We start from the raw sequence: 21,531 nt of genomic DNA, 5'->3' as shown, positions 1-21,531 counted from the left end.
GTTTCAGGTAGTTTAAGTAGTTTCAGTTAGATAACACAATTGGATTAATAGTAGTATGTTGGTTAAAGGAAAAACTATATTTACACTATCCAGTTAAATCAAATTAGTAGTGTTATAAATAAATAACATCCATGCAGCTGAACTTGAGCTCATATATGAAGGCAGGGTTTCATCAGACAAAAAAAAGATGGAAACCACCTTGTTGGAGAATATGCGGGGTCTGAGAATAGATTACTTTTCAGCATATGAAGGCACACACTCTCTGACTCTATGAAAAACATTTAAATCAAATCAGTGGTTCCAAGTAGCAGCCTATCATCTCTTGTCCCCATTCTAGCCCAGTACAGTACTGTACATGCTCGCAGCAAGCTCAATTAGTGTGTTTTATCCCGTGGCCGGATAAAAGTTAGGAAACTTTAATGCTCGGTTAGACTCCTCATATCAACACATTAAAGGCCGTCATGCCTTTTTTGTGCCCATAAGATTGGTCCTTGAAAAGCTGCACTCTTTCCATAGTCAAATCTGAGAGAGTGAATGTATAAAAAAAATATGACGAGGAGTTAATGCTGAGGCGGCAGAAAAAGGGGAGAGACAGTCAAAGCACTGAGTTGTAACACAGTCTGGCACAACACTAACAAAGGAAATGAGCAAACCACACAGCAAATAACAGCCTTTTATTCAACACTCTGGGCCCCACTGCTTACATCTGGGTGCCAAGCCCAGTCACTTACAAATAAACGGGTTTATGAGAAATATTACGCACAAATTACTACATTTGTCTAGACAGGACATTATTGTAGCTTTACTTACACTGGCATGACCATGTTCAATTTTCATATATATGTTTATTGGTATATGTCAAACATTTTACAGCTTCCAAATTCGCACTTAGGAATAAATGGCATGAATCAGCAAATAACCTACATATCTCACGATGTAAAACTATACACATCAGTTGGATTGTCAGATAAACTAAACTGAATCATACTTCCTACAAAGAACACATTTGATTTGAAGGATTTGGAAATGTAATAGTTGTAATTCCACAGTTGTATCACATTGCATTTGCCAATAGAACATGTTAAGGTGTCAGGTGTTTTTCTTAATGTGTCATTTGTTCTTTGTTATACACAGTATACACTATTCCCACAACAACAAAAGGGCGCTGGAAGCAATACATGATTTGAAAGACCAAAATGTCAGCCTTGATAGGGGTGATGTTGGAAACAAATTATCTAGTACGGCTTTCACTATACTACTGTACAATGCAGCCATTTGTCAAATATAACATGGATGCCTTGTGCAAAGCAAACTGCTCGCGAGCCATGACCATGAACACATATATACGAACACATTTCCTCATTCAAACATCCACACAGTACTGCAAACTGGGTGCCCTGCAGACAGACAGTGGAGAGCATACTGCCTCGCAGCATCATAGCCCATCACAGGTGTGACACGGTCTCAGTAAACAAGGCTTTGGAAAAGGCATCGGACAGAACCTCACATATCACCTGGTCCACACAGTACATCCTCAGCTGTTCACACTCAGGGGTACACTCCAACAGGAATTGAATTTGGTGTGTTCTCAAAGGCAAACCAAACAGAATCGCAGGAGACTAACAATACTTAACAGGACCCATATTAACATTATTGTTATCATCAGTATACTTTATATAGAATCCTTGTTTAGACTTTATTCAAAGCAAACAAAAGACCATATAGTGACCTGTTTATGAAACCAAGTTTGGTTCCCAACAACAGTACCAGTGAGGGATCATGTTATCTCACCATACTCAGTGACCTGGCTGGCCAGTGGAAAGAGGAGGAGTGGTGGCTTGATGTGTATCAAAGCAAACACAAGAATGTCCACACTCTGCAGATACTTCTTTAAGTCATAGCAGAAAAAAACACCTGTATAACCAATAATGTGTTTTTTGGGTGCAATCCTTGTAGGTTTGTGTGTCATAGTTGTTGTGTCCTTGGGCAAGACACTTAACCCACCTTGCCTCGTGTGAATGTCGATAGTTAGCCTGCTATCGGTGTATGAATGTATGTGTGAATGGTAACGTGGGAAAGGAAAACAGGTCTCCCTTGCAAAAGAGTCTTCGGTCTCAATGGGATATACCTGTATAAATAAAGGTTAAAAAATAAAAATAAAAAAGGTTTCCCAGTTCAGGGGCCTTGGTACTGTGCAAGATGATGGCTAACTGGCACAACCTACACATGGACACTTAATAGGATGGTGTGTGTCATTGTCATTGTAGGGTAACACCTGTAATGTTCTTATTATGATCATGTCAAAATGTCATCTGTAAAGAAGATCTGTTGGTCATTCCATATTAAGAAGAAGAACACGGGGGGAAAGGGAGATTTCAAAAAATGATGACACCAACATGGAAGGTAACATAAACATAAATATATATTTTACTTAAGTTATGAGAAACACAACGTATTATACTACAACAACACATTTTCAGTATGGTAAAAAATAATATGTCTAAACCCAGATTATGATCAATACTAGCAGGTGAAAAATCCAACGCGTGAAATCAATATTCCTCCAAATATGGAATCCAATCAAATAAAATCTGCAGGGTTTTTCCCTTATACTAGTTTGACTATACAAAAAAAATAAAAAAATAAAATCAGTTTGATCTATATAGCCCCATATCACAAATATAAATGTGCCTCAGTGGGATTCAGATTTCATCTTGACAAATTATAACACAGTCTATATTTTCCTTGACTTGAATGGTCACCGTCCACAAGCAGACATAAGTCGCAAAATGGCGCAACAAGTGGTTCACAACAACTACTTCAGTCTTTCTGAAGCTGCCCTTCCATTTGCTTCTTCATTAGCTGAATCTTCAGCGTGTAATATTCCTCCTGCAACTTGAGGACCGCATCTTGTCTTCTCAGCACACACATTTCCAAATCCATCCGCTCTTGCGCCCTTGGGCAGCGCACTGAGGGCGAGGAGCAGGGGCTATCGTGTTCCATTAGAGCAGTGAAGTCGGCAGGACGAGGACTGCTGAACTGCACTGCCAGCGATTTAGGGACGTGAGAAAAAGCAGTCCTTATTTGTTCTGCTGCTGGAGAGGTGGATGGATCTGGATGTAAGGGAAGCCTGAGCTCTCTCAGTGGTTTGGTGTTTGTCAAACTTGCATCCATTTCACACTCATGTCCAGCATCAATACAGCTAAAGTAAAAATAAAAAACTGTCAACGAATTTGCATGACAAGAAGTTGCAACAAAAAAAAAACAGACTCCAATAACAGAAACAAATTTTCCATAAAAAAAATTAGTTTACAATTAAGTTCTATTTCGACATGTTCAAGGCAAAACATGTATTTTCAACAAATAAACAACGTGTTACCTGTTTTGTTCAGTGTCCACCAACACTGAGTCTTCATTATCCTGCAGCATGGCAGGGAGGTTCATCACGGAGATCACTACTTGAGTCACTGCGGTTAACTTTTCACAGGACAGGCCATCTGTGAATGAAAATGCATCATCATGCATTCACACTTAATTAAAACTACACTATAAATTACAAATAGTGATTATGTTGATTTGCCCCTTTAATCCTGTAGGGTTTGTAACTCTGAGTGCATTTCTCTGCAGCCATCTGCACATATTTACCCCTTGAGGCCTTGGCTTATTTTCACCTGTCTTTGGCTATATTGTAGATAATGATACTTATTATAACATGATTTATTGATCACAAACTGCTAATTGTTTTCCTCACCTGTACCCGCATGCATTTTGCGTCGTTTGATCTCGTCCTTCGCCTTTGCCAGTAGATTTTCCCACTTTTTGTTACAGTCAGAAGTTGTCCGCTCCATCTCTGGGAAGGCATTATTGATGGCTTGGGTTATTTCATCCCAGGCTAGTCTTTTATCCTGTACGGTTACTCCAGTGCTGCTTTTGCCCCTGATTCTCTCTTTCCTCTCCTGCGTCAATTGAGCTAGCAGGAGACACTCCTGGTCTGTCCAGTTAGGTTTTCGCTTCCGGATGGACATCCTCTCAGTCAGTTGTATAGGGTCAGTTTTCTTCTGAAAAAGAGACCAGGATTGATTAGATGATAGACCATCTATGTACATTTGTTCACTATTACATCCTTTTAACACAAGCATATAGTGCATACAACTTAACATGATTACATTTAAGTATATTATTAAACATGGTGATCTGATCTCAATGAAAGGTAAAGCCTCTCACTTAAGTCTCCTTAAACTTAAGTAATTATATTTAAGAGATTTCTTGGAATTGTTAAATATTCGCTACCTGCAACTCAATCAAGGTGAAGAATGTCTTGTTACCAGGTCAGACGCTTGCAGGATGTAAATACTATGCGGTACAGCACGCTATAGAGTAAATAAGTGCAAATACTTTAAGGAGAAACGTAAGGTTTTTGTTCTCCGTCTCAGGGAAAATCCACAGCGTCGCGCGACGATGACGTACTCACGTGGTGACGTGTCAGCTTGTTTACAGTGGTGCCTGTGCTGCTGCTGCACGGACATGGCTGTGGATATAACTTTACTTTTCAAAGCCAGCGTCAAGACAGTGAAAACCCGCAACAAAGCAATAGGAATAGGGGTTGACTCTACCAAAGATGAAATTTTCAAGAGGAGCAGACCCAAGAGTGGCTTCTCACCGAAGGCGAAAGAAGTGGTGAGTGTTTCTTCAAGCTAACTTTAGCTAACCGGGGGCTAGCAGTCTGACTTGTCATGACAGCTAAACACTGCACTGTGGGGGCAAATCTTTGCTCCTGGTGCATTGCAGAGGCATTCGTTACGCTTAAGCAATGTGTACAGCAAGATAGGGAGTTCGGTGTTGTGCTTTATGTTGCCAGACTGAAACTCTATTGGAGTTTAGTGCAGTTTGTAGCAGCTGTTCACTCCAAGCAAGGCCTCTCTCAGCAGCTTGGAACAACGTTGTTGAATGCTACATGAATTAAATTGGTGTCAGTAGGAGACTAGTGTGCGATAAAAGTCCTTTATCTCAAACTTTTTTCATTTATATGATGTTAAACTGGCAAAGAAATTGATTAATTGTTAGACTCGAAATAACTCTGCAAGACTAAATATCGGGCGTATCCAAATACTTCAATCAAACCACCATATTGAAGCTTAAACATATAATAATTCTGTATTACCTGAATAAGTCATGCTTATTGATTTTATGACATTGTTTATTACACCAAGAGATAGTAAAGGGATAGTTGTAGATAGTAGATAGTGACCATACATGTTTCAGCTGTATTAAGTGCTGTTCTGATGATCACAGTCTCATACTTATTCTCATTTTATTGCACAATAGCGATATACTGAAAGGACCAAATCTTGTTCCATGTATTTAAAACAGTAGCTTTCCACAGAACCTACTCAAAAGTAATTCTTTATTTCAGGGTGCCTGCTGTTATGGCGTCAAGCTGTACATTTAAGTTAGCAAATGGACATGATAATAATGTATCTATGTGCCCTTTTGGCACATATATTTAAATACATCTTTGAAACAGGTTTAGCTCCTAAGTGATTGTCACGCACATTTTGCGTACTGTACTGCTGGATAGCCCCTCTCTGAACCCACTCTCAAAATATGGAGGAGGCATTGATGTTCAAATTCAATTGTCTGTCTCTGGCCCTCCTATTCTGCTCTTGACCAATACACTCCAAAATATGAGTATAGCATGGCCAGCAATTATTACTTCGTTATTTTTTTCAAGTACACATTATGAAATATAGACTTGAGCATGATGCAGAAACATTACAACACCTTCACTTAAGTCAAGCTTTTTGTAAAGAACACTGTTTTCCAAAATGTCATCTACTATTCACAGACATATAAATATTACTGAGGTAACATAGCACTCATAGAATTGCCACAATTTTTTACTTTAACTGGCCTGAATTTTCAAAATCTGCCGAGTGTGGCCAGTTCAGAATAAATTACTGCTCTACTTTACTTATTGGAAGACAGAAGCTAAGTTTTTTTTTTTTTTTTTTTTTTTTTTAAATCACATAAGGCTAACTGGCTAGACTCTACAGTTTTGAGCCCCCAAATATTTTTTGCCAACTGTCAGGTCTGAGTGTCACTCCTCACCCAACACTTACAAACCTGGATGCTGGGCTTTGAAAAGGTGCCCAATGGTGAAAAAAAAACTTGTACAGTGAAGCTTTCTCATACCTTTATTTAGATTGAATAAAAAATTGCACGTTGTTGTCTTATAATAACCTAAACCCATAAAAGCAGGCGTTCAGTCGTAGACAAATGTTTTACTATATGTTGTTGTTACATTGTCAGCAAGGAAATGTGGATTCAGTCCCTCTGTTTAAAGAGGACCTATTATACTTTTTCGACTTTTATGACCTATAAACGTTGTTATAATGATTTATAGTCATGTTTAACCTAGCGTATAAAATAATCACGTACATGCATTTATACGTATTCCCTGCTGACCGTCTGGGGTGGCTGTGCAGAGCGCTAAACACTAGGGCAGCCGGTCGAGAATTCACTTGTTCAAATTTCCTGCCATCGTGTCGTCACGATTCCGGATTTTTCCATGTATGGTAATGCTGCAACGTGGTGGCGCGCTCCGGCCATGCCCCCACCTTCCTGCTCTCAAATCTGCCCGCGCGCTGCTGAAAGTGTTCCGGAAGGAAGGTAACCAATCACAACGGAGTGGGGTTTGCAGGAGGGGGGGGGGGAGGGGGCAGAGATGGCCGAAGCGCAGTGTTGACAGAGCATGCTGAATCGCCCAGATGAGAGGAAGCGTTTCCCGAAAATCTACATCGTTTTTTGTGATGTGATTCGTGTCAGGTTGCTCAATAGCAGTTTTTAACAAGAAATTAAGACCAGAAAAGTAGTATAATAGGAGATCTTTAAAGTCTTAAGACCTTATCTGGATCTAGTTGAAGGAAATTTCACATAGCCTTTAGCTTAGATAAATTGATGAAAAAAGGACTTGTAAACCTCTTGTCATGGGACACTGACCCCCAATACTTAGGACGAAGGGCAACATTGGTGTTTAATTATTTCAGGAAACTTCACAAAGAAATCTCAAATTGAATTCTCCCATTGAGGAACAGAGGGACATCGTCATTGGTTGGGCAGTTGGAGATAGTTACTGGCAACTAAAAAGGCTTGGCTTCACGTCTTCTGCAGCCAGCCAGTAGTCCTTGGCCTGACATGCATATCGTGAACACAGACCTCTTCAAAGGCACCTTGAAAGAACCAACCACTTTACGTTTCCCTGGGGAAGTCAGGACTTTAAGTTGTACCTGATGTCTCCAACCATCAGTCTGAGAGGCAAACACACAAGGCCAGTCCCAGCAGCAGCTCTGCACAACCAGCTTTTTGTTATGTTCTGTTAACGTTGATATTAGAAATGGTGGTTTAATAAAAGCAGTGGTACTGATTCAAAAGAAACCCAAACCTATCCTGTGGTGCCCGCTCTCTGCTGCGCTCCCCCCCTACCGCTGTCTAACTCGTGTTGCAGATATAATCTCAAAACCATCTCGGTGAAGCAGCTTTTTGTAGAAATTGAAATTTGCGAGTATGGAATGTCCTGACTGCTCTCTCGAGTTATGTCGCGGTTTTTCGCCCGCAATTCAACTATCCATTTTTCGGTGTGTCAGCCTGACATGGGTCTGCATTTTCTTGTTGCGAGTCTCCGTCTTCACATGTATGATTCCATAAACACGCTGCAATAACATTTTCTTTCGGCTCTCGAACACTTTCTTGGGGAAAGCCGATCCTCCCAAGAGCCAGTGATTAAAGGTGGAAGATCAAAACAGAGAAAATATTAAATTAGGTTCCCAGTAACAATGTTGACGGCCGGCACCTAATGCACAACAGATGTGGGTGCCCTCCAAGACATGCATAACTCCCCAAGTTCCCACTGGAGCTTCACAAAAATAGAAAGAAAACATCAAAGTTTGACATATACACAGTGGTCCTATCTATGAGCCTTTTTCCCACTCAAAATGCAGCTCGCTGAGAAAGGAAATGTAGCTTCTTTCAAGACCATGCAAAAAATAAATAAATAAAAGTTTTGATTGACTAATAAGAGGGCCAGTGTTTACAGGGTGGGGTTTGGTAAGGGAGAATACTTTACCTCATAGGGGGTCGGTTTGGGGCACTGTGATCACCATTTCACCGCTCACCTCGCCTCTCTCCGCAGCATGCCGCCCTTCTCAAGTTTTAAATGGAGGAGGTCACTTTTAAAATTGTTAAATTGTGTGTAGAAAATAGTGCTTGGCTCCCCACTGTGCCTTTGGTATTGGTATTCCAAAATTCTCACGGTGTTTTCTTAAAAAACCATGAAAAGTGTGGCAATCAGCCAGCCAGCACTTGAGCTGTTAGAGGAGCGGGTGGGGGGGGCTCTTCCCTATGACAACTTTCACATTGATATAACATGCTTAAATATTTCTCAAAACATTTAGTTTGAATTGTAAGCCTCTGGTAGTACTTGATATTTTCTGCTTTTATATATATAATCAAGTTTCAAAGTCCCAAAAATGTTTAGTTTTTTTCATACATTTTGAAACCCACTCAAGTTAGGTTTTGTGGATACTCTGGATTGTATCTGCTCTAATAATGTCAGATTATGGACATGAAAGTGAAATATTTTCCATATGAAATGTACTGGGATATGTCAAATTGGTGAAGGGCAAATTTCAAAGACCGAAACCACACTTTGAAATGGTTTGTCGGATAATTTCTACGATTCTATTGGCGTTGTCATTCAGACGAAACTACAGCATATTTGAAGATCTTTTGAGTTGAAGAGGTCACGTCAGGGCCAGATGGTGTACAGCCACACTAGCAGATGGTACACCGCAATGACATCTATGAGTTGTCATTAAAGTTAACCGTTTATGGAATAAACTGCACAAGTGTGGAAATGTGCTCTTTTGTCTTGATTATTTTACCAGACCTCTTCCTGAAATAAACAGCTATTGTCAGTCAAGTAACAAAGTAGCTGTTGTAGCTACAATGTACTAATACATATTTTAGTGACCAAAAAACAATGGAAATCGATAGAAGTTTTCAAAACTATTTACAAAACACTGCTGGATTGTTAAAAGTGGCTTAATCTTTAAAAAAAAAAAAAAAAAACTGACTCTTATTTAATTCTTTTTTTATTTCTACATTCATCAAGTCACAAGCTATATTGGCACGCAGGTAGAACACATGCTCACATACAGCTGTCAAAGCCCCAGTCAGTGCCCCAGCCATGGGGAAGCGATTTGCAAGGGATCACCCCGAGATGAACGCGCTGCTAAATGGTCTCTTTACCAGTTGGCCCAATCTCGGCACTGTTTTCCCATGAAAGCCAGGGCAAATTGAATTTTCGAGGCATCTGCTGTCAGGCCCGGGCACAATCTTGATTTTGTTTCACTGCGTGCAACAAAATGTATTTGCATGACTCAAGGAAATGAAAATAAAAGAGGAAAAAGTGGTAAAACGCAGATGTATGTCAGACTCCACATCATGAGACGGACACCAGATACTCTGCAGACTAAATAGTTTAAGCGGAACAAAAGTAATGTTGAGCCCAATAGAAGAGGCTCAATTTAAACATTCAAACATGGAGCAGGACTGAAGTGGCAGCTGTTGACGCGTTTTGAAGAATGTTGTCAGGCTTTGTCATTGGACAATCGTAGTTATTGTGATTTACAATAGCTGAAATACAACCACCAGTGCAGATGACAGCAGGCTGCATACTTGACCCTGACACTTTAAAATACAGAGAGTCTCAACCATGAAACTACAACAGATGTGTGCTCCTCTACTTAAGAGACAGAACTATTAGAGACTAGTGGGGTTTTTTTTTGGTCAAAATTAATATTAAGTGCAATAAGATGGGGGATATTAATCATATACAGCCATTTCACATATACATTGAATGCATTAAATGAAACTAAACCAGATAATGTTGTTTTAAATAACAGTAAACATATTGTTTACTTCTCAGTTGTGGTCGCCATTCGTCTTCAGCAGATGAAAGGCCCTGTTTATGGCAGGGGTCAACAGAAAAGATCGTTTGAGTTACTGGTTGCTGCCTCAAAGGTTCAGGCTCCCTAATATAAGCCTCGTTTCCATGTTTTTAACGAGGCGTGAGTATTGGAGTATGGTTAGAATTTGTCATCCCCACAGCTGAAATGTCTGTTGTTTCCTGGTGTACACACTTTACTTGCAGTCGCTCTCGTTTTTCTTCAGTGTGATTAGCTTTATTCTACTCCATCATACTGTATCAGATGCTGTTAGAGAAATGTTCTACTATCCCATTTCCTCCTCAGCGTTTGTCTTAGGTTGACCGTTGCTTCTTGAGATGAGTCAAGAGAAATAGTATTTTCCTCATTTTCTTTTTTTAAAATCCCTTTACAAATAAGTAATTTAGTTTCTATGATGCAGAGCAGACATGTTGTCATGTCACCTTCTTCTGAACTCATATTTTTTGCCCATTTCATATTCCACAACAGGATATAGGATTACTAGTATTATAGATTGTCTTTATCATTGTCAGATCAGAAGTCTTTGCAAATTTGGGGGATTTTGGGACAACAATTGTTTTGTAAGAGCTACTTTTTGAAGTACCTTATATCGGGCGTCAGTTGCTCTGTCCATTGTGAATTATATGTGATTTTAAATAGTAGTGGACACGGGAAAATGACAAAAGTTACAAATCTGACAATTTTCCATGGTTTGAAATTTCCTTTACGACCATGATTCATGACTGCAATATCCATATTTATGAATAAGCTCACTGAAAGCACGCATCATTGTTTATCCTACCTAGGTGGAACTTCTGACCTGATACATGTGAAACAAGTGAGGCTGAAAATATTGAAGGCTTTCAGGGAAAATCCATAACTGTGTATATTGTGTTAATACATCCAGCATGCTGGTCAATCTGACTCAATACTATGTAGATGGAAACACTGAGCTGAAGGAAGGAAGGGGACATGTTGATTTACCTGATAAAAAGACTGGAGAGAAAATACAAGTATGACACATGTTCAAATTATTCAGAAATAAATTGTGGGAATCATAAAGAGTATTATCACAGTATTACATTATAGATTAATCAATTAGTGGTGTAACAAGCACACGTATTCGTACTGAAACGTCACAATACGGGTTGTTGCAAAGGTGAACCACCATCCGTAATTATAGCGTAAATAGCGCTAATATGGCGTATATAATTTAGTAATTAAGACTTTTATTTATTGGAGAACTTGCAGCAGTATTATTTTTGTATATTTTTCTAAAATATTTACTATACATTGTATTTGTAAGTTTTATTTAACTTGAAACACTTGTTGAGTTGCTGACAGCTAACACATGTTTAACTGTTATTGTTTAAGTAATTAAACTCTTTTGTGTACCTTTAAAAAATGTCATTAATACTGAATAGATCTGCTCATTAGGAATCAATAAAGTATTGTGTAGAGCTATACTTGCAGAGGTGGCCCATTACCTGTACTCTGGGACCCCTGCTCTGACACAGATGTTTGTTTGCTTTTTCACTCTTATTGTGACCTGCCACTTAAGTCACACAAGCCCTTCAACACTGCCTCGTTTATTCATTTATTTTGTCTACTGTGGTGTCCTGGTTTTCGGGGAGTTATCCGTGACAGGCCCGGCATATACATCTGTTTCTTATGACCTTGATTGTTGGAACGTGATTTAGTTGCCTCAACAACCAGTGCCGAAGTGTCCATTGATTTTGGTCCTAAATAGACTGCAAGACCCGCTAACAATTTGTCGTTAATTGGAGAAGATATAGTTGTGTGACCCAGTCTGAGAGCACAACAGCAGTTATGTTTTTGTCCCGGCTAGATATTCTTTACAACATAAGTGCCTCAGTGTTTGCTTTTTCAAGCTGACATTTTGTATTCATGCGTGATCAAAAATGAACAAGCATCGAGACTGTGTATACAAGCTTACTACTGCTTTGAATCTAAATGAATTATCCAGTAAAAATCAAAACACATTAATACGACTTTAGCACGTGTCCAAAAAAAAAGGGTCAAAACCCCTTTTCATAAATAGTCTTAAAGGTTTTCTTTGATGGTACTTTTTTGTTTGTTTATAGAGCTGACTCATGCGTGATGCGTCCTAACTGCGAATAGACATAAGAAGACCAAACTAAACCCATTAGAGAATCAGACATAAACATGATAATAAAATCCACATGAGGAAAGAGTCTTCTCCGCTGAAGCATCCCTCTCTGTATCAGGCCCACGACGTACCTAAACACAACATAGCATGATGGCGTCAGTATGGATAGCCCTCGGTCAGGACGCACAGGGACTTAAACCAAAGCAGGGCCAGTCATCATCAAATTCTGTCAAGTTACCTGGATTTAACCAAACAAAGAGCCATCCAAAGCTCTTTAGAAATCTGCAAGCTAAGCCTTTTCTCCTTTCTTCCTCATAATAATCCCCCCTGATGGTTTGTTTGGGCTCATTCGGGGCTGGAGGGGGAAGGAGAAAGTGAGGAGGTAAAGTGGGGGTCTTTGATGATGACGAGATTAGATGTAGCCCGTCAGACTGTCTCCTCCTGCCTTGGCCGCGAGCTCTGCCTCACACACACCTATGGCGGCTGCATGTGTACGCGCGCACACACCCACCCACATATGGCTCGGTGGGTACCCACATATAGGCTGCGAGCCTGCGCCACATGCACAAGGCCTCCCCCTTCCTCATTGTTGAGGAATTACTTGCTCTTTAGGGTCTTAAGTTACAAGAGCAATTGATCCCTCTGACCCCCTGCAAACCCTTGAGGTTGGGGCTGGGAATCTGAGCTCCAGTGTATACACACAGGAGACAGCTCAACCCCCAGAGCAGCACTCTTGACACTCCGCGGCACCCCCACAACACACACACACACACACACACGCATGTCCCACGCATTGGTTGTGTCTGACTGAAAGCTTCAATGCTGTGGATTTAGCACTGCCTGCTGGTCAAAACAGTGCAGTACCATGGGTAGAGTTCTGTAGCCAGGCATATTCAGTTAGAAGAACATTAATACAAGTCTGAGGCCAAGTGCTAATTGCAAGCAGAAATGATAGTTAATAGCAGAAGATAAATTAGTCATGCAAATGTAAGAGGTTATATTTTCCACTTTGTGGCAGGCCAAGGATAGTCTTGAAAACAAAATACTCAAAAACTTTTCTTCACAGTGGTTTTCGTGGCTAAAAATATCCGTTTTACCACCAGAGCTAGTTGTACGTGGAACAGCGGAGTCAAGCTTAATCAACATCAGAATCAGAATTAGGTTTATTGCTAAGTACGTTTACATACGAGGGAGGCCTTGGTCTGTAACAAGATAACATCATGCCACATCCTTAGCCCTCAAAGGCCCGGATCAATTTGGGCTCCTTTTTAAAGACGCGCCAGGAGTTTAACAAGATGACCTAGGGCAGCAGTCAATGGTTGTTTTCATTAGCCATTACTCTACAGATTATTGTCTCTTTAATAGATTCATTGTTTATAGAATGTGAGCCAAAAGACAGAAAGTTCCCATAAGAAGTTTCCAGAGCCCAAAGCGATAAGTCATAAAATGTTTTTTTTTTTTTTACTCTGACAAACAGTAAAAAAAGCCAAACATATTTAGTTGAAGATCACAGAGAACTAAGAAAAACAAGAAACTATTCACATCTCAGAAGCGGGAGCAAGACAGTTTATTGACATTTTTGCTTCATAAATTATGTAGTTGCAGATACATTTTTGACCTACTGACTAATTGATTATTTGGACAACATTTTATTCCTCACCGTGGACACGAGTGCAAAGCGTTGAGTGCATGAGAGGTGAGAAAGAACACTTCTCATTGAAACACCAATCCGAATGATCACAAAAAACCATTATAAAAATACATACAAGACATATAAACATAATATAAAACACCATCTGGGTGTGCGCTTCTCACACAAAGATGCTTCAACTAACAGCAACTCAGTAAGATACACGTAAGAATGTTTTGAAATGAAATATTATCTCTAACTTTTTCAGAAAGAATCGAATCCAATTTCAATCTCGCTTCAAACTTTTCTCCGTCACTGAGGCACCACAACACGGACAATATCTGAAAGACATGGAGCCATAAGAAAGGTTCTCTTCTCCCCTGAACCTTTCTCTGAGCTCAACTGCTCTGAATAACAATTAACTCTTGACCTCAAATAATTGTATTATTAAAAGGGTCGGCTTGTCTTAACAGCCCTCGTCCCGAGTTGTTGCCCCACGGCCGTGTCATTCGTCACTGAATTACCTTGAAAACCAAAGAAAGAGTTCTAGGTTTCTAACAAATTGCTCGCCCCTGTTTACCTTGACACCTTCGTTCTGCGTCGACAAACTTGTCATTTTTCAAACGTCCGCTCAAATCAAACACTGCTTCGGGTAACTGTGACTCTTGGAATGAATGTTAAGAGACATTATTAGACGGCTGGTGCCAGGTTACCCCTTACAGCCAAGGCAATTTGATAATTGAGGTTGTTAGAGCGAAAAAAAGCTGAAGGCCGAAGACAGCGTCGTTGTGCTATCAAAATAATCTCCCACACTCCGGGGTCGCTGTCACAGTCCTACTCATTGTGTCATTTTTCAATCCTTAGCTTGTCTGAGTTCTGTCTTCTTCTGGATCCAACAGAGCCCGCAGTGTGCGCGTTCACACCCACTCGTAAGGCTGCCAGCAGAGCCCTGTGGACAGGGAAGCAATTTGGTCTTTTTTAATATTTGACCGAATTACAGGAGCAAATATTGAATTCAACCAAGTTTCCTTTGGTTTCACTGTGCACACATACACTTGGACGTGTTTCTCGGTGATAAATAGTAACAGGTCGTGAATTTCAAGCTTATTAGAGATGTAGCTCTGTCAATGCTCTGTATGCAGCCGCTGTAAGCTTTTTTTATTTACGAGAGCTGTTTTGACGAGGAAATTGCAGGTTTGATTTTTGTATGTCCCGGCCTTGATGAATTGTCAAAAGAAAATATTCACGGAGATCGACGGACGTCGGTCGCCTGTCGCATCCAATAAATACAAAATGATACATTTACTCTGGCTCCTTCTAAAGCTGTATTCTGTAGTTAAAATAGTTTTCCCGGTACACTTCTGAAGCCTCTCTCTTATAAGCCACGTTGACATGGTTATAAGGAGCAACAAGTCAAGTAACGCTTCTTCTCTCTTCTTTTTTTCTTTTCTTGGCAGATCACAAACATCACCAAGCTCAAAGACTTTCTGCTACAACACAGGAAAGATTATGTGAGCGCCGGAAGGTAAGCCTCCCCAAACAGACGCAGTAATCCACCACAATCAACAACAGCAGCGGGGTAAGGAAAAAAAGCCCCTTCAAGGCTGCGGGGCGAGGTCGGAGAAGAGACCAAACACTTTGATTTCTCACAAAAAAACCTCTGAGTCAGGTCATGGAGTCAGGGCTACTTGAAGGTACCGTCAAATCCGTCTCCAGTGAGCGCTGCAGGGGCTGTCTGCTGGCACAAGGTCAGCAGCGAGTCGGGTGGTCCGTATAGCGGCAGGCTCCAGTCTAATTGTCTGGAATAATTGAGCTGCAACCAAGTGAAGAACAAATCACGCCCTGGGACTAATCCAGGCCTTCCTCCCCTTCAAGGCCCCCTCTGTGTTCTGTAGGTGTGTGTGTGTGTGTGTGTTTTGTTTGGGTTTGTTGATAAAGCCCCAACAGGGCGCATTAACTCAACATTAGAGATGTCAATGGGTGGACGGCAGTGGTATTTAGTGGTGGGAAAATCCATCAAGTGGTACGCGGCGCAGCAAGTCTCGCCGTCAGCCGTTCTTGTCTTCCAATTTTCTTATCAACTTCCTTCTTCCTTCACACACTTTGACTTCTGCCTGACAGAATGATTATGGATTATACTGAACTCACTTCTCGATGTGTAGAGATTTAGCTCGCTGCTCATCATTTCAGACCAACTATGGCTGAGGTTAAAGTTAAAGCCTGATTAAAAGTTGCTCTTTAATCAAAAATAATTAAAAAAAAATGTTTTAACATGTATTTGCTCTTCTCTAGTTCACCATAATTAACGTAAAAGATGACTTGAGATAACTTTCTCATTACTGCGTCTTTGTTCTTTAATGTTTGAGATGTTTGAAGATGACAGAAAATGGTGACAAATGCCCATCGCAATCTTTCACAGAGCCCAATAAAACATCTTTAAATCGAATGTTATGTACAACCAACTGCACAAAACCCAAAGATCTAAAGATGTGAACCAGATTATGTTTGGCTTGAAAGATGACTTCAAAGATGGAAGAATGATCTAAATATTTGCTTATAGTCATGATGTGTTAATTGACTAATCTTTTCGGCTTCCCGTTAATTATATATTAATTCCAAGTTAAACATGAATACTGGTCTGGCACCTTTTTGGAGGACTAGTTTTGATCAAACAGTCGAGTTATTTTTCAAATCCACTTTTACACCAGAATACAAATATCACGAGTCCTTCTCGTTCTTAGCTAAAGAGTGTGGTTGTGCCTTAGAAGTCCACCAGAGGGAGACATTGAATTTCAAACACAGGCCCATCCTCTGACAGCAAAAAGCTCCCATATTTTAGGCTTTTTTCATTGTCATTGTAGAGATATCATGTTCTTCCCATGTCTGTGCAGCTTCTCTCAGATGTAAGTGATAAAACATGAGCTTGGTTGGATGAGAATCTAACTTGCCCATCTGTGTAAGCTTGGATGTATTGCTGCCATCTGCCAAGTGCATGGTGTGATGGTCTCTGCCCCATACAATACTGAGTATGTGATATGTAAGGAGGACAAAAAGTGGTTGAAGGTAGACATGAATATTAGGGAAAAAAGGAAGGCATCGGTCAGTATTAAATAGGCCACTTGTAATAAAGATTTTCTCTAAAGAGTCTGTGTTAAGATACTAATCACATTGTCAGCTTTTTGATCCGTGCCCTAAAAGCATTTAAACTGACTGTGGTGTTCTTGTGTGTTTTCCAGTCTCATCTCAACTGATCTGACGCGCATGACAGACAATGAGCGAGACCAGATTGACCAGGATGCTCAGATCTTCATGAGGACCTGTTCTGAGGCCATCAAGCAGCTACGTAATGAAGGTGTGTGTGTGTGTGTGTGTGTGTGTGTGTGTGTGTGTGTGTGTGTGTGTGTGTGTGTGTGTGTGTGTGTGTGTGTGTGTGTGTGTGTGTGTGTGTGTGTGTGTGTGTGTGTGTGTGTGTGTGTGTGTGTGTGTGTGTGTGTGTGTGTGTGTGTGTGTGTGTGTGTGTGTGTGTGTGTGTCTGTGTGTGTGTGTGTGTGTGTGTGTGTGTGTGTGTCTGTGTGTGTGTCTGTGTGTGTGTCTGTGTGTGTGTCTGTGTCTGTTTCACTTTTACTGGCAATTCAAGTGATGCTAGTTTTGCCTTCCATTATGCCGCATACATTAAAGATACATACAACTACTCTGATGTCTATCTTCAAGCTAAGCCCTGAACTGTGTTGACGTGAACCTGTGAGTTTCTCTTTAACAAATGAATGTTTCATTGTTGTCACGGTAGCGGGGAAGAATGTGACATCATCCCAGGTTAAGGAGCACAGAGGGGCAGTGCTGGACCTCATTGAAATGTATCTTAGAGGTGAGTTCATGCACCTCCATTATGATTCACAGACAGCACATGTAATTTACCTTCTACTATTATGGACTGTTTTGTATACATTCATTTCCTGACCTTTGGTGTATTGGTTCAGGGTATAGTGTGTGTTATGTACACACACTGCATGCCTGAAATCACTAAAGCTAGATATGAGCAAACGGGACTGCAAAGTAACATCATTTGTGTCTTGATTATCTTTAAGGAGTGTGTAAGCTGTACTCTGAGCAGAGAGCAATCAGAGTCAAGAGGATGGTGGACAAGAAGAGGATGTGAGTATTTCCAAAATCAGCTTCTATTCATATACCTCCTTCACACACATTAATTGCCTGCTTGCTTGCTCTATTATTTCCTTATTGATTCAGATGACCCTGTGCTCTGTGGTTTCAGGTCAAGACTGGCACCAGAGCACCACATTAAGGTGCAGAAAATGCCAGAGGCTCCAGTGGAACCCACGGAAGAGAAGATTGTTAAGGAAGAAAGTTCTGGTAAGTTAGTTAGAGACACTGGAGAGCGGAGACAAACTTGTTCTTTGCTGATTTGGTGTTTTTCTGTATTATTCGGTTATCTTTTCCTGTCCATTCAGTGCATGTCTAAATACAGAAATGCTAAATATAAAAGGAAACATTCAGGTTACACCAGCAGACACATTTGTTCGGAAAAAAAGTACAATTTTAAAGGGTTGATAGCAAGAATGCCAGTAGAGCAGCCTGCACTACATTCAAGATGAATGGCCCGATTCATTCCCTGTATATTATCTACTGCTGTCTTGACATTTTATGAAAGTCTTGCCCCCTCCATCGCTTACAGCCGTCTGAAGGCACGGCACTGATCTTTTCATCATGCAGCCTCTAATTTGAAAAGTGCTGTGCCACCGCGCACAGCCCCATTATGCCCGATGATTCATCGCTGCTGCTTTGATTAAATCGCCACCATTAACTTGTAATACTGCTGGTTTATGCAAGCCATGCTAGCAGGTGTAGGGGATCGTTACCATGTAGGAGTAAGGATGTTGTGACAAATGTTCACTGATCTGATATCTTAAGATCAAAGTCCCCAGTCCTTCCTACGTCACTTAACATTCTATATTTGTCCAAAAACAGCAGTGTGCGTCATCAACTTTACCCCACATAAATGTTTCACTGAAGGGACCAAAAAAATGTTTAAAACATTATTAAATGACTTCAAAACATCAACATGCTCATTGTTTTGCCTCTGGCAGCATATGGCTTGTACTGCTTATTATTATCATATCATACAAGGATATTTCAGTGCTCCAAGAAGCCCCTCTTCACTCTCCATCTAATAAGCCGTTTTCATCAAGCACCGCTGAGAGGGCCGAGGTGTCGGGCGAAACAATGTCTCCGGATGATGATTGATCGCCACACTCCTACAGTTTCTATTACATCTACTCAGTGCTCTCGCTGCTTCAATATTTCAACACTGTCTGCTCCAATATAGAGTTATAATAAGGGTATCAAACTCATGATTACCTTTCTCCTTTCAAAAGAATGACAGAAAAAAAGGCTTTTGTCGATACCCGATGAAGACTTTTCACGTTGTCTGTTTTTTTCCTCCAGTAGAGAAGAGTGTGTCAGAGGTCCCGACAGAAAACGCTGCCAACCTGTGGGAGGAGGCCCGAGTGGAGGACGAGCTATCTCCCGAGGAGATCCAGATGGTGAGCCACCTCTTAAATCAGGATTCAGGAATATGGCGATATGTTTGACTCACGTGTGTCTCATTAACGTATGTAGCAGCTGATAATGTTGTAACTTGCAATAATTGTAATAATAAGTATATGCTCACACAAGTACACAGTGAATTTAATAAGCCTTTTTGCTAGATAAACCTCCTTTTTAAGGTTTGCGGTTGAGGTAACACTGTACATCCTAACTTTGAAGTGTCACTCAAATAACGACATTTCGTTTTGTAATGCATTTCTATTGTTTGTGTCTTTGTAGTTTGAGCAGGAGAACCAGAGGTTGGTGAGTGAGATGAACAGCCTGGTGGATGAAGTGAGGTGAGTACGCGCGTGTTTCTTTCCCTTCTTATTAAATGTATTATCTGTTCTGAACAGCGGAGAACATTACCAGGCACTCTCAGTACTTTTCACCCTGTAAACACATCAGTATAGTGAACGGTAGAATTATATACCTAGAAACTGTGGTCAAACACTCTTGTGTGGATGTGTAACACATTCTAACTAAATGACACTGCCCTATTGAAATTCCCAGTGAGCAAGACAACAATCATGTGAAACACCAGATGTGGATTAAATTAATTACACTAGGACATAATGTGTTTGCTGATGAAATTGTTACCGTGGCAGCCAGAGAAAATCAGTGCCATGGTCCTGAGGTGAAAATGACCTTAACAGCTAGACCTGCCACTGTAATACTAATGTTATCTGGAGGGGCTTAAAGATGCTAAGCACATGCTATTTCAGTGGATATTTCATTTGTCCTTTTGTGTGCGCGGCAGGCAAATCGAGGGCAAAGTGGTGGAGATCTCTCGGCTGCAGGAGATCTTCGCAGAGAAAGTCCTGCAACAAGTGAGTCTGAGCTGCTTGCCTTTTTTTTCACTTCACTTGGACACTTGATTTTTTTAGAAGAGCTTTTATATGACGTCATTGTCCGTGTCACTTTTTTTTTCACAACAGGAAACTGAGATCGACAGCATCCATCAGCTGGTGGTGGGTGCTACAGAAAATGTCAAAGAAGGCAATGAGGACATACGTGAGGTAACATTTACTAAAAAAAAATGGGTGGAACCGGCCCGACACCATCTTATTCTAGAGTGTGCCATTCATACCTTCATGTTTTTCCCTTTGATTGATGTTAGTCAATCTGACCGGTAAAAATTTATTTTTCTTTATTTCTATCACAAGGCAATCAAAAACAACGCTGGCTTCCGGGTGTGGATCCTGTTCTTCCTGGTCATGTGCTCTTTCTCTCTCCTCTTCCTGGACTGGTATGACAGCTAACACAAGTAGCCAGCATGGACTCTCTCTATATATATATACACAAGAGGGAAACCATCAGACTCTGGCACATAAAGAAGTGATGACGACGACAACACTGAGACTGAATGTGCAGTTGACCAAGCTGGACCTGTTGTTCAAAGTCGTGAAAGATCCTTGTGGGAGATGGGCAGTTTTGGTCATTCCTCTAGATGCAAACAGTCCATTCATCGTTTGTCCAATGCTTTCAGGGCGGCTTCGGTATTTAAAAAAAAAAACACTTCTACAGAGGCAAGCTTTGTGTGGAGCTTTGTGTCCTACTTCAACTCATCTTGTCTGACCGACTGAAAGATCCATTTCTGCTCAACCCCCAGATTACGAGGATACTGTGCAGACTGGCGTTACATTGAAATTCACTGTCTCGTGTTCACTGTTTAATTGGTTATAAACTTGTGTGTCCATCAGTGACGTATAAATTATGCTTCAAAGTCGAATGCTGTTTGAATGTGTTGCTTTCCAGGCAGCACTCGAATAATTACTTTGAATATATTTAATCTATCGCTGCAAAACTGTACTGACACACCACTCGCTTTCAAGTAAAACTAAGCAATGCTCTTAATTCAATGATGTGTCTTCTTTCTTTACTTCAGGGTTTTTGTCAGGATTTAATTTGGTTTAAATTCCGTTAGGCTTTCAGATAACATCAAGGGCAGTGGAAATCCTTGGCTTGCCTCAGTTCGTGTCAGCTAAAGAAAAGCTACCGACTGGAGATTTAATTCACCCCGGCCTGATATTTCTAATCACTTCATTGGGATTAACCTATGTTCTTGTTTAAGTGTTACACCACATAGAAGTTTTTCTTCTGATCTATCTACGGGGACCTGGAGCTGTTCATTATATGTAGCACTGAGGGTGTTTCAGCATTAC

The 21,531-nt window shown here is 40.6% G+C and overlaps 2 protein-coding genes across 3 annotated transcripts; one reads left to right on the top strand and one right to left on the bottom strand.

Moving 5' to 3' along the window:
- Positions 1-2,611: 2,611 nt before the first annotated feature.
- On the bottom strand, positions 2,612-4,357 carry LOC307249765 (uncharacterized protein). The gene is made up of 4 exons (XM_080026618.1): positions 4,291-4,357; positions 3,752-4,058; positions 3,380-3,497; positions 2,612-3,202 (listed from the first exon to the last, which is right to left on the bottom strand). The coding sequence occupies exons 2-4, from the start codon at positions 4,023-4,025 to the stop codon at positions 2,821-2,823; spliced, it is 774 nt and encodes a 257-aa protein (XP_079882744.1). The 5' UTR covers positions 4,026-4,058; positions 4,291-4,357; the 3' UTR covers positions 2,612-2,820.
- Positions 4,358-4,495: 138 nt separating this feature from the next.
- Positions 4,496-21,266, top strand: stx18 (syntaxin 18). 2 transcript variants are annotated; one of them, XM_080026866.1, is made up of 11 exons: positions 4,496-4,677; positions 15,223-15,290; positions 17,002-17,117; positions 17,553-17,630; positions 17,851-17,917; positions 18,036-18,133; positions 19,229-19,323; positions 19,607-19,665; positions 20,127-20,196; positions 20,305-20,385; positions 20,533-21,266. In XM_080026866.1, exons 1-11 carry the CDS (start codon positions 4,525-4,527, stop codon positions 20,626-20,628), a joined length of 981 nt encoding a protein of 326 aa, XP_079882992.1. In that variant the 5' UTR covers positions 4,496-4,524; the 3' UTR covers positions 20,629-21,266. The 2 variants fall into 2 exon arrangements, with proteins under 2 accessions (XP_079882992.1, XP_079882991.1); XM_080026865.1 differs by having other exon boundaries at positions 4,499-4,677; positions 19,226-19,323.
- Positions 21,267-21,531: the final 265 nt, after the last annotated feature.

The sequence above is a fragment of the Ammodytes marinus genome (genome assembly GCF_949987685.1).
Source record: "Ammodytes marinus genome assembly, chromosome: 4".
NCBI lineage: Eukaryota > Metazoa > Chordata > Actinopteri > Uranoscopiformes > Ammodytidae > Ammodytes > Ammodytes marinus.
The sequence above is the reverse complement of the archived record's forward strand: the minus strand, read 5'-3'. Positions and strand labels throughout refer to the sequence as shown.